The sequence below is a fragment of the Sturnira hondurensis genome, unplaced genomic scaffold (genome assembly GCF_014824575.4).
Source record: "Sturnira hondurensis isolate 20B ecotype Veracruz unplaced genomic scaffold, ASM1482457v3 Scaffold0013299, whole genome shotgun sequence".
Classification (NCBI taxonomy): Eukaryota; Metazoa; Chordata; class Mammalia; order Chiroptera; family Phyllostomidae; genus Sturnira; species Sturnira hondurensis.
Window position 1 is genome coordinate 4,964,244 of NW_028085930.1, and position 12,123 is coordinate 4,976,366.

The window sequence follows — 12,123 nt, forward strand, 5'->3', positions numbered from 1 at the left end:
AAAGAATGAGAACAGGGGCTACTCACTGTATGGGAACTCACAAGTGGAACCCTGGAGAACTGGAGGCTAGAACTGCCCAGGCCTGCCACAACATGACTGAGCAGGCCCCCAAGGGTCATTCCCAGAGACCAGGTAGCTCCAGCTCCTCCCAGAAATGTGTGCCTATAGGGTTGGGGGGCCATTCTAGACAGAGGCCAGGAACAAGTCAGAAACCAAAGTGTCTGTGTCCTCGTCCAGCCCTTTCTCTAAACTGGGGCCTATTCTCAATGGAAACCCTAAACAGAGCTGGGCTTGGCCCTTCCTGGCTCTGCATTTCTGTCCTTGATTCTGAGAGGCCTGCTGAGGCTCCCGACAGTGCCTCCTTCCCCTCAACAGCTTCTCCAGGACCTGATATGGCTGAGCTGGTTTCCTCCTGACCTCCCTGGCACATGGAGAATGCGCAAGCACATGCACACACACATACACACACTGGAGGGTGAGTCTAGCTTACCTGCAATGAACACACTCACCATGCAGCAGGTTGGGCGGGCACCCAGGCAGGATGCCCTCTGTCATATGGGTTAGCTCCTGTCACAGACCCAGACATACTCTTCTGCACTAAGCCACATCTCCCTAGGATTTTTCTGCTCTGCCTTATTGCTTGGCTCTCAAAACAAAAGGGGAGGGATCAGTTGCCTTCCCAGGTAACTGATACTCAATCTTAGCTCAGCTAGCAGGGAGAGCACAGATAGGACATCTACAGGCAAAGACCGCCCCCGCCCCCAAGGGAAAGGCCAAGACTGCTCCTTTCTTAATGTTCCCATCCAAGCCCTGTTGGCAAAATAAGACTTGTTCCTGGCTATCTGCCCAAGTTTGGGAGGCTTCTCTTCTTCATTTGCAAAAGCCCTAGGGAGACTCTTTCAGGTCTTCTTTGCCCCACTACCTTGAGAGAGAACTGAGGCCCAAGAGCCCTAGGCACAATCAACACAGTCAACAATGGCCACAAGCACTGGAAACAGCACTCAGATCCTCAGAGCTCCCCAGGGCCCAGAACCAAAGGACCCCACTCCATACAGGCTCCAGTTCAGTGTAACTTTTCATCTCTGTGCTCCAAACTCCAAAGTGGTGGATTGCCCTCCAGGAGAGGAAGTCTGGGCAGATAGATGTTTTTGCTCAAGTTCTGCAGACAGAAATTGTCCAGCCCCAGAGAGTGACAGGAACAAGACAGCAAAGGGGCACATCAGACCACAGCCCTGCCTGAGCTGGGATTCAGCCCTAGGGGCCCATGCTGGTCCTCCACTAGAGAGCCACAGTCAGGCCCCCAGCCTGGCCACCTTTCCTCCGTCCTTTTCTATAAGCGCAGGGTATCCCGTAAGACAGGATAACATGTCAGAGCACCTGGAGAGTGTGTTTCTCCGGGAGAGGTTCAGAGGAAGATGCTGACAGTCGATGCAAGTTCTGTGCTGCACGGTGCAGAAACACACAGCCACAGAGCATGAGTCCAGAGGGTGCCTGGAACCCAAGAAAAGCAAGGGGCAACCGAGACACAACAAAGAATATTCATAGAGAACAGCTGAGAGAAGTTTGATAGTTCTGAGAATACATGTCGTGCCTCTGAGGACAGTTAATTTCAACAACATTCAGTCTCAGAAGCAGAGCAAGATGGTGGCCTCCCCACACCTGGATTCTAATCCCGGCTGTGACATCAACTAGTTAGGGTTCTTTAGATGGCTGCCCAGGAATGCTTGCTGGCATTATCTCTATGGATAATGAAGCAGTCAGAATAGATGGTTTCTCAGCATCCACGAAGCTCCCACCCCTGCTTGGGTAGTTGCAGACTATAGTCTTTCATTGGCCAATGATAGTGCAGTAAGTGGTGGTACCAGGGCTCTAACTAGGTGGCTAACCTGTTTTTTGCTACCCACACCACCTCGGTAATGACCAGATAGTGCCTTCATTGTCGTCTTTGATAACATACACTTATTAAGTCATGGACTTCCACCCAGAGCAGCTCTCATGCACAGAATATTGCCAAATCACTCTCAGTAACTCCAGCAATGACCTGGGAGCATCATGATTGGTCAACACCAACGGCATTCAAGTGCTTCCACCCATCTTTCAAGGGCAGAAGGGGCAGTGCCGAGCTCTGCCTTCCTTCTGCCCCTTACCATCCTCTGCCTCTACCAGAGCCTGGAACTGAGTCCCCAGGCCCTGTACGCAGGAGTCAGTGTGGCATAGGGGCATCCTTCCACTCTGTTTGCTGTGGCTCCTGCTGCTGTCACAGCCTATTACATCCAGCCAATTACAGAGGATTCCTCTCTGGAGAGAGCTGGGCAGGGCCACCATGGGGAGCAGAGGAGGCCCTAGAGGTTTGTAAATGAAGTAGCCCGTTGAGAAATCCTATTATGAAGCTCATCTTACAGGGCTGCAGTGTTAATGACCTTGGCCTCCCTGGGCCTTGAGCAGAGCTGATCTCCCTGGGATTTGAGAGGAGGCTGTCTGGGTTGTGGCCTTCCTCTCACTCACCAGTCAACTTCTGAGGGGCTAGAGAGAGCAGGAAGCATTCTCAATGCCCTTGAATGCAGTTGCCAGCACAGGGGCCACCACACACACACGCACACGCACACACACACACACACATCCCACTCCCACAGGGCTCCACCTTCTCTTTCAGCATCCAGGATAAGGAGGGAGGTAGAGACCCAGAGCTGGGACCAGGAAACCTAAGGGAGATGAAAATAAGCCCCAGAAACTTTTTTTTTTCAAGAAGAGCTAAATTAGGCACATTTTTCTCTACCTTCGAATCCTGCAGATTTTTCATCTCAACTCCCCCAGGCTTATAAATTGGCTCATCTCAGCTGCTCAAGTTGACAAAGGGACTGAAACTGTTGAAAGGTGCAAAATGTCCCTTGGGTTTCCAGGCATGAAAGAATTTACATGTAGGTGGAAAATTACCAAGGAAAAAAGTCCCCATTTGGAGAGAGGAGAGGAGTGAAGACAAAGCTGCAGAAGAAGGAGGAGAGACCTAGGAGGAGAAGACAGGGAGGTGTCTGACCCGAAGAGCACCATTGGAGGGCCGTGCAAGTCAGTGACCGTGACTGTGACCGAGAGGATTCAGGCCCAGCTCAGGGCTTTGACAGATACACGGCAGTGAGAGAGACACAAAATGAGGAGACAGGTGAATCAGGAGCTGCTCAGTTCTTCAGGAGTTGCCAAGGCCCTGCCAACATCCAGAGTTGGATTGGTCTTAGCTGACCTGACAACCCCGGGAAATCCATTAGGCTTCCCAGATACAGAACCTCAATCCTCAGCCCCAACTCTGACTGGCAGGCTGTGAGCGGGGCACGGAATCCTGCAGGTTGGACGTGTCCTTGAGCACAGAGGTGGCTCCCTTGCTGTTCAGGGAACAGTCCTGAGTGAACAGCTGGTGCTGACCAGCTCCAGGCAAGGCTGCTCTTTTCTGACAGCCCACTCTCTGCTTTCTGTCCCTGCCTGCTCTGCCCACAGCCCTTCCCAGAAGCCGAGGTGTTGTGTTTATCCCGTCTGCCCTCGGCAGGGTCCTACACAGCCTTCTCAAGTGCAGATGGCGACATACTGAGTATGTCCTCCCTATCAGCCTAGTGCTCAGTCCACCGAGCCTCCAGCCCGCCCCTACATTCCCTGCTCCCAGACTCTTCTGGGTCCCCTCTGGTGCTCAGGTCTTCAGGGGTTTCTACTAATTCCACAAGCCCAAGGATGCCTACAGTGGCCTCCCCCGGAGCCTCCTTCTTCTCAACTCGAGCTACATAGATGGTCCTGGTCTGGGGCTTACACTCAGAGCTTTCAGCCTGGGCCCCAACCAGACCCACCCATTACAGTCTCAGAAGGGAGCACCTGAGATGCCAATTTGTAAAACCTATCTTGTGATTTCTCACATCCACCCTGGATGAAGAATCACTGCTTCCAGAAGACCATCAGTTCTCTGTTGAGCTTGGGGAATCTTCTTTCCCCTACTCAGACCCCCAGTGCACAAAGACCACCTGCTTAGACCACCTGCCTTAAAGCAGGACTCGTGAGCCACACCTTTCCAATGTGTGTTAACTGACCCACTGACCTGCTGAGAGACAGGAGATCATACCTCTGTGCTGATTTCACTGGCCACCGCTTGGCAGTCAGGGAGCTGGGCAGGTGCAGGTAGGTAATGACTTAGGTTCAGGAATCCTGTTGACCTGTGTCTCTGGGTAGGAATACCACATGCCAACCTTATTCCAGAATCCTATCCCTCAGTAACCAGAGCCAGATGGTGTGCTTTAGGACTTAAGGGCAATGACACCTGGCAATACATGGCATTGCCTGGCTTATAGAGCGTTCTCATATCCATCACCTTAGTTGATTTGCACACACCCTGAGAAGTAGGCAGAGAAGTCAGGGCTGTCAATAGTTGTCTTTAGTTGAGTCCTTTAGTTGAGTAAAGGACTCAACTAAAATCCACCCAGAAACTCACAGCAGTGCCAGGACTAAAACCAGCTTCTCTCTAGGTTAGGTCTCTTCCACCTGGACACATTCCCTCCCCCTTTTTATCTACCTGCTCCCACCCCACTAGTGGCTCCAAGAATGAAGGCCTAGGCACCATGGGTCAGTGGTGAGCCAGGGCTGGCCTGGGCACCCTCAGGGGCAGGAACAAGGTAGGACGGCATGGCGGGTTATGTAGAACATTGTCATTTCCTGACTCCTGACAGTGACTAGAGAGAAAGGTTAATAAGGCAGAAACTTCTGGAAGCTCCAGAGACCTCTGTGCTTGGGAGGAAAAGCCATGCTCTCAGGGAGCACTCAGGGAAAGAAGCAGGTCCAAGCCCCAATGGGTACACTACTCCAGTAGGACCTGGCTGCTAGGGGCTGTCCCAGCACCTGGGGCCCCTCTGTGGGTACCCATATGGGACAATGTAGCCCCCAATTTCCTAACAGACAGATAAGGGGCCTGCTCATGCCAGATTCCCCAAAGCAACTATCCATCTCAGCCCTTCTATCCTTCCAGAGATCAACTTCATCTTGCAATAGTTTAGGCTCCACAGCACAGAGAGAGCTTGCAGAGCTCCAAATCTTGGCCTCCCTGGCCCAGAGACATCTAGGGTACAGGGACCTACACAGAGAACCGACTTAGCCATCAACCTGAGCAGGGAAGGTATGGGGGAGGGTAAAGACGGAGTCATGATTTCTCATTAATCCACTGCCATTAGTATGAAACTTGAAGTAGGGACAGATGGGCCATTTTCCTAGTAATTAACAGTTTCATGGAGACAAATGCCTGATGGGGTCAGAGTCACTGGCAGGGTCAGCTGGCTGCTGTGCTCCTGCCTGATGAGTCCAACCTGTGTGTGCAGAAAGCACGAGTTGGGAACAGGCTTTGGGCCACGGAGCCCTCGAGGAAATGTGTGAGCCGCTTGCCGCAGAGCCTAATAGGCAACCTCTCCCCACAGCTTCCTTCTCTTGTCCCCCAATCCTGTTCCCGTCCTCCCTCCTCACAGCAGAAACAGCTCTAGGCCAGGACCATTCTTTACTGGCCAGGCTGCCTAATTGGTCTCCAGGTGCTTCTGCACAACAAGCGACTGGTCGCCATGACTTTGACAGGAGAGAGTTTAGCAGATCTGAAAGTCAGGGGAGGAAGGTTCTCCCCCATCATGAAAGTCTGTTGTGCCGGAAAAATAATACACTTGATCGTAGCCAAAAGGCCGAGAAGTGATCGGAAAAATAATATACTCTTTCCACCATTCTGTAGATTCAACCCATGCGAAGGCCCAGCTTCAAATATCCAGAAAGGGAAATTTATCAGATCCACATGACTGTGAATCACAGAATCATCCAGGCTGTTTGTCTGGCTCCAGGGTCCCAATTCTCAGGCTGTGTTGGGAGACAGTAACTTGCCTTTCTTCTTCCTTCTCCAGAACAGCTAATGGAGGTTCGTTGTTTCTCACTCACAATTCCCTGGCATCCACTATGCTCTGTGCTCCTGGCCTCATGAAGATTGGCTGTAATACCCCAGAACTGCCGTGAATGGCCACAGTGCCAGGTGACACTTTGAACACCCAAAATGGGTGGGTACCTTCCTTCAAGGCAGACCATGGCCCCAAGCACAAATTCATCCACACCTACTGCCCATCCCTAACCAAAGGATGCAGAGCTCTCCCAAGATAACCATCTATGCCCATTGCCACCTCATCTCCTGGGGGTAACTTGCTCTGAGCCCTGGGAAGCAAGGTCTGGCTTAGTCATCAAGGCTGGGCTACCAGCAAAGCCAAGGACAAAGAATTTGAAAGATAAGCTTAAAGTTCTTGAGACAGGAAAGAAGGGGGTTCCTCTGCTCATCTAGGGCACTGAGCTCAGCCAGGCTACTGGGCAGCAGGACCCAGGATGCCACCTGATTGCCATTTTCCACTCTCAGAAATGCCACCAAAATGTGGCTGTATGTGCCTCTGAAATGACAAAGGGATGGTACCCTGGGCTCCCATTTCCTCCACACTCCATTGAGTTTGCTCTGAGAAACAGTTTGTAAATTCAAGCCAGGTTCACAATAGCTTTAGATTAGAAATGGCCCCTAAAAGTCCAGAGGGGGTTGGGGCTGACGAGGGAGAATGGAAAGAAACCACTTGGATTTAAATGTCTGTCCCCACATGCCCTCCCAGGACAATCACAGGAGGTGACTGGCAAGTAGCACAGACAGCAGAACCCCCCAAAAGAGAAAAGTTCCAATTAGTCCAAAGAAATGAGCCTGTTCCCAGAGTCCCAATTAAATCAGAACCAATCAATGCTTGCTCGGGTTCCTGCCGTTCTGCTCAGGAAATAATGAGAATAAACAAGAGGGTCCATCCAGCAAGCATGGCGTGGCTGCCCTCTGAAGCCTGAAGAAAACACCCGTGCTCAGGCAAAGCATGCCTGGCAGCTGCTGTACCTGTCCCTTTAAAAACTCAGCCTGGTGCCTGGGTCCCCACTCAGACCCTGACAAATGCCAAAGAGGGCGTCTCCCGCCCCTCCTCCAACCAATGAGACAAAGATGAGTACTATGGGACCAGGCCTGGCTGGTTTTAAAACTGTCTGCATTGATTCATCGCCTGATCCAGCACTCTCTCCCCTCTGTTTCCACACCATCCATTATGGGCACCCTGACCAAGAAATCCAATAAAGACACAAAGGCGCAGCTCTCTTGTCTCAGCAGGCCTCAGAAAGGCTGTATGAGGCCCCAGCCCAGCCAATTAGCTGAGCCCAAAGGATCTCAGAGCTGGTGGGCATTAGCAATCCTTTCTGTGCCTGGAGGTGTTTGGGGAGCAAAATAAGTGAGGAAGGAGACATGCAGGGAATGGTTAGGTGCTCAGAAGGGGTGAGGATGATGACAGGGAGGAGCTGGCATAAGGTTCATGTTGAAGAAAGTGGAGCTAATATAGCCTCCCTCCTCCACATTGTCCCCAAAGGACTAAGACCACCTGAGTGATGGGTTAGGGTCAAGGTGGTCATTGCTAAGGTCCATGGAGGAAGCCTTGCTTTTGAAAGAGGCTGACACTTTAAAGGCCACAAACAAAATTTAAAACAGGAAAGCAGTTTTCTTTTCCCCCACCCTGTCGCCTATGTTCAGCTTCCAGGCACTTAGGCAACATATGAGCTGTGTCCCCTCCAGCCTCTTACATTCACTCCTAAGGAGACTGGGTTAGAGCCAGATCAGCACACTGACTGCCACATATTAGACGTGTGCTCCTGTGGACCGAGCAGAGCCTAGGTGAGCACACAGTACCTAACCCCCACAACTGCAAAGCCTGCATCACTCTGTATCATTCAGAAGCAAAGGTATTACAACTCATGATAGCATCTCACCCCCATTCCAATAGCTTCAACTCCTTTTGATACACCCCATGCTAGGCCCCATCCCGGCCCCAGATCCTGGCATTGAGCCCCTGGAGGAAGACAGCCAAGCCAGAGGGCTTTGAGTTAATGAGCTACATGGGTTCAGTACCAAGTTGAGTGCCGTGGGAGCTGGACTGAAATGAACTAAAATATTTTCCAAATTCAGTCACATCACAAGCACTCTTGAGTGAACCATCCGTGACAACCCAAATTCCAAATTCTCTATGCCTCAGTGCATGGAGCTGCACAGGATGCACAGGTGTGTGTGTGCAAAAAGACACAGAGAGAGACTATGTCAATGTCCCAAAACTAGATACAACTGAGTGGTTAAGTTATTATCCACCATTTAGAATTCTTCCCATCTCTTCCCCCACCATGAATATGGACATTCTGATTGGGCACAATTGACAAATCGTGACATGGCCTAACATGGCCTAACATGAAGAATAAAGGCTCCCCAGAGCTATATACTATAAGAGCCACTGGGCTCTTCTGTTCCCATATGATCCAGAGCTGGAGTCGGGAAACCTTGCAGACTTGGCCCTGCCCCAGGTGGGCAGGAAGCAGAGGTCTCAAAGGGTCCCAGAGCTTACCCTTGCAGGCCACGCTGTTCTCAGCCTCATAGCCAGGCTTGCAGGTGCAGCGTCCAATGGGTACCATCCACTCCCCATCCCCGTTGCAGTAGAGTTTGATGGGTACGTCCACTTCCTCTGCGTTGGGGATGCATATGCCCCGAGCAATCACCAAAGACGTGCTCTCTGCTCCTGTCATGGTCTCTGGGAATACTGCAAAATTTTGCACAATGCTGGGACACTTTTTGAAGAAGACACGGACAGAAAGGAGAGACATACAAGCTCCATAATCCTGAAAAGCGAGGTAAAAACCATTCCGAGTAAGAGGCCCAAAGCTCCTGACTTCTGTGTTGACCTTCATCAACCTTCCCCCAAAGTCCACCTGGGAGAAGCTCTCATCTGCAGCAATGGTGTCTACTTTGAGGTAGGGGGCCTCAGACCAGAAGGCTGACTTCTTGGTGGCAATGACGGAGTCGGTCTCGTAGTAATACAAGTTGAAGGTCTCTTTGCAGGAGCCCGGGACGTTGGGGAGGCTGCTGCAGTCTCTCACAGTGAAACGCATTTCTGTGTAGATGCGATGGGCCCCCCGCCGGTTGATGAAGGTGGTGAGCAGCCAATTGTTCTGGTTGGGCTCAAAGACGTTGCACACCTGGTAGGTACGGATGGTGTTCAGGTTTTCATCATAGCCACTGACTTCTTCCCACTGCACCAAGCAGTCCACAGGCACACACATGTAAAAACAGAAAATAGAGAGTGAGAAGACAAAGAGAAGCAGAGCAGAGGAGAAGCCTGGTACTGGAAGCAGGCCTTGAGAGCTCGCCTGCTTGAGAAATGAACAAATCTAATCCTAAACTGCTTTGAAAAGTTTCCTATACATGGACTTCAGAATACTCCTCTGCAGCCTGTCCCCAAATATAACAAACTTTCCTCTAGAAAGCCTCTCCTCACCTAACACATGACTCTCATGCTGTGACTATGGCTTGTCACACCCATGGGGTGAACCTGCAGCTTCAGCCTCATGTGAGGTCAAGGACATTCTTCCGAGCCATGGTCTCCACTCTCAGCGGCCACTCTGTGTATTAGGGGTACAACAGCACGACAGCCCCATCTTGAAAATCCTAACTTCCCAACCTAGTTGATTTATGGTGGTGAAGCTCCTTTATTGTCTCTGAAAAGGGTATGAATACAATGCATTTCAGAATTTCTCAACAAACTTAGATTCCTATAAACTTTTGTTTTATAACATCAACTCTTTGAAAGAGCTAGATAGACTATATAACACTGGTAAGAGGAAGGGCTGCTAAGAGAGATCTTTAATGGAGGAAATTTAGCTTCATTTTGTGCAAATTTCAAGCAAAGGTGTGATGGAAGAGAATGTGTTACTTAGGGATTAAGGAAAGCTTCTTTCAAGGGGGGAGATGATCAGGCTTTGTGTTGGAAAAGAGAGCTCTCATTTTTAGCAACCCAGTGAATTGGGAGAATAGGAGAAACAATACATTTGTTAAGTGATATCTCTCAATCTTCCCAGTAGTTCCTAATAGAACCAGATACTATTATCCTCAGTTTACAGACAGAAGGACATCATGCAATTCATCCACAGTCACGTGGCCCTAAGAGGAGACGGGGAGGAGAAGAGATAGAAAGAAATGCTTTGAATGGCCACAGAAATTCTCCGAAACACTTATTTCAGTAACCGGCAACATGGACAGGGAGGGGTCCAGGAGGGCCTGGCTTCTCTAACTGAGTCTCTCTGGGCCGGGGGCCAAAGAAGAGTTGCTGGGTCATTCTTTCTTCCTGTGCAGGGAAAGGAAGCAGCCGGGGGCTCTCAGGACCCTAATCTCAAGAATTGGAGGTATTCCCAGGAAGTTTCAATGTGTTTGCTAAACAAGAAAATAAGGGACAGAAGAAATTCAACTTCCTAAAATGAAAAAGAGAAAATAGGTTAAGATCCTTGGCTATTTAGCAGTGGTGATAAAAGAAACCAAATAGTACCTATTTCTTTAAATACTGTGCTAATTGCTTATTATATTATTGAAATACAGGGTCTGGCAGAAGTAAGGCCTGCTTGAGTGTGGTTGGTAGGGTACGTGAATGCCTTGCCTGAGATGGACAGCAATTTGAACAATTTCACCCAAAATGTCATATGGTATGCTTGAGTGTGATATTGTTGTGTTACAGAATTAAATGCTTATGATTTTGTAATAAAAAGGGGCACTATTTGTGCTGGACCCTGTATATAAACTAGCATTCTTCATTAAAAGAGCTAAAAGCCAATTAGTGTGCGTGGAAAACATACTACAGTAGCTTCTCGCACAGAATCACCCCCCTGTAGGAGGAGGAAGGCAGAGGCAAGGCTGTCTTTCAAACAAGCACCAGTTATTCCAAGACCAGGCCTGGTGCAGAGGCACATGGAGAGCTGGCCCCGAACACCTTGCAGCCACTCCTGCTGCCTGGCCCCTGCCACGGAGGCACCTGAGCTGCCCTCTCTCCAGGGCTCTTCTTCCCCGGCCCCTGCCCACACTCTCAGGTGGCCAGTTCACTCCCCAGCCTGCGATCCTCGGTGAGCTCCATCTGGGATCTTTGCATACTGCCAAACCTCACCTGAACTTTGAGTAATTTCTCACTGATTCTGTAGATGTCCAGGAATCACTTTTTATTCCTTCTTTAAGACTGTGTTATGTTCTATTTCAAACTTGCATTCTGTTAAACTTGCATTCTGCTTGCCTGTTTTTTTTTTTTTTTTGCAACCAGAAAGCAATACGTTCAGGAGAAGAAATAGCTACCAGTGGGTTTTGTTCAAATTTTTAGACCTCTCTCCCTTTCCATGGCAGCTTTGAAATCATTTTCTCCCAGTTGACCCTGCATGACTTTTGGGGACAGGACAGGTTTATTTTGCTGTTCCGTCGTTGTTAAAACCCAGCGGGTCTCATGAGCCGTATTTCAGTCATGCTATACAAGGTCTCAGCAGGAACGTGGGGCTGCACTGTCCATGCGCAGGTGGAGCCTGTGGCCCCCATTTAGGCTGGGGGCCCAATCCCAGCCAGAGTGCTTGACCCACAGAAGACTAACGCAGTGCTGCTGCGCTGGAGCAAGACCAGAAGCCACCTTTTGGGGCTCACCTTGGCACTGAGATGGTCACCACCAGTAGGCCTTTAAACAGACAGAATGAGGATTTACACTCCTGTGGAGCTGGGATATTGAGAACATTTATCTTAGAAAATGACACTGATTGGTATTATAAGACCCAACAGAGGTAATTGTTCCCACCATTAACCTCTCTGGGCCTCAGTTTTCTCATCTGTAAAATGAGGAATCATACTGGGTGACCTCGAGTCATAAAATTCTACTGATCTAATTGATCCATGACGGCTCCTAAGGGAACGATCAAAGCAAATTAGGGGGAATACAGCTGTATATTCACAGGGAAAGAGCAGAGAGAAATCGAGAAAGGAAATAACTCCCTGTTGTTTGGGAAAAGGCCATCACTGAGTCTCACATTCATTTCCTTCCCTATTTCATTCTCCTGCTGCCAGCAGGGGCTAGAGAGGGTTGAAAAGATAAGCGATCAGAGCGGGCTACAGGCGGCATAAACGCTTTCCAAGCAAGTGGCAATTAGGAGCGGGCACACTGAAGAAAAAGAAGACTTGGTAAATCGAGACGAGGGTGGAACGGCACTCCCAGCCAGGAGGGACAAACACTGTTA

At 49.9% G+C, this 12,123-nt stretch overlaps 1 protein-coding gene across 1 annotated transcript in view; it reads right to left on the bottom strand.

The window, feature by feature from the left end:
* Positions 1–12,123, bottom strand: part of EPHB1 (EPH receptor B1) — a 415,980-nt gene that overhangs the window by 254,755 nt on the left and 149,102 nt on the right. Inside the window, exon 3 of the mRNA XM_037061235.1 lies at positions 8,442–9,123. Coding sequence (XP_036917130.1) covers positions 8,442–9,123 — 682 coding nt within the window. The remainder of the gene's footprint in view (positions 1–8,441; positions 9,124–12,123) is intronic.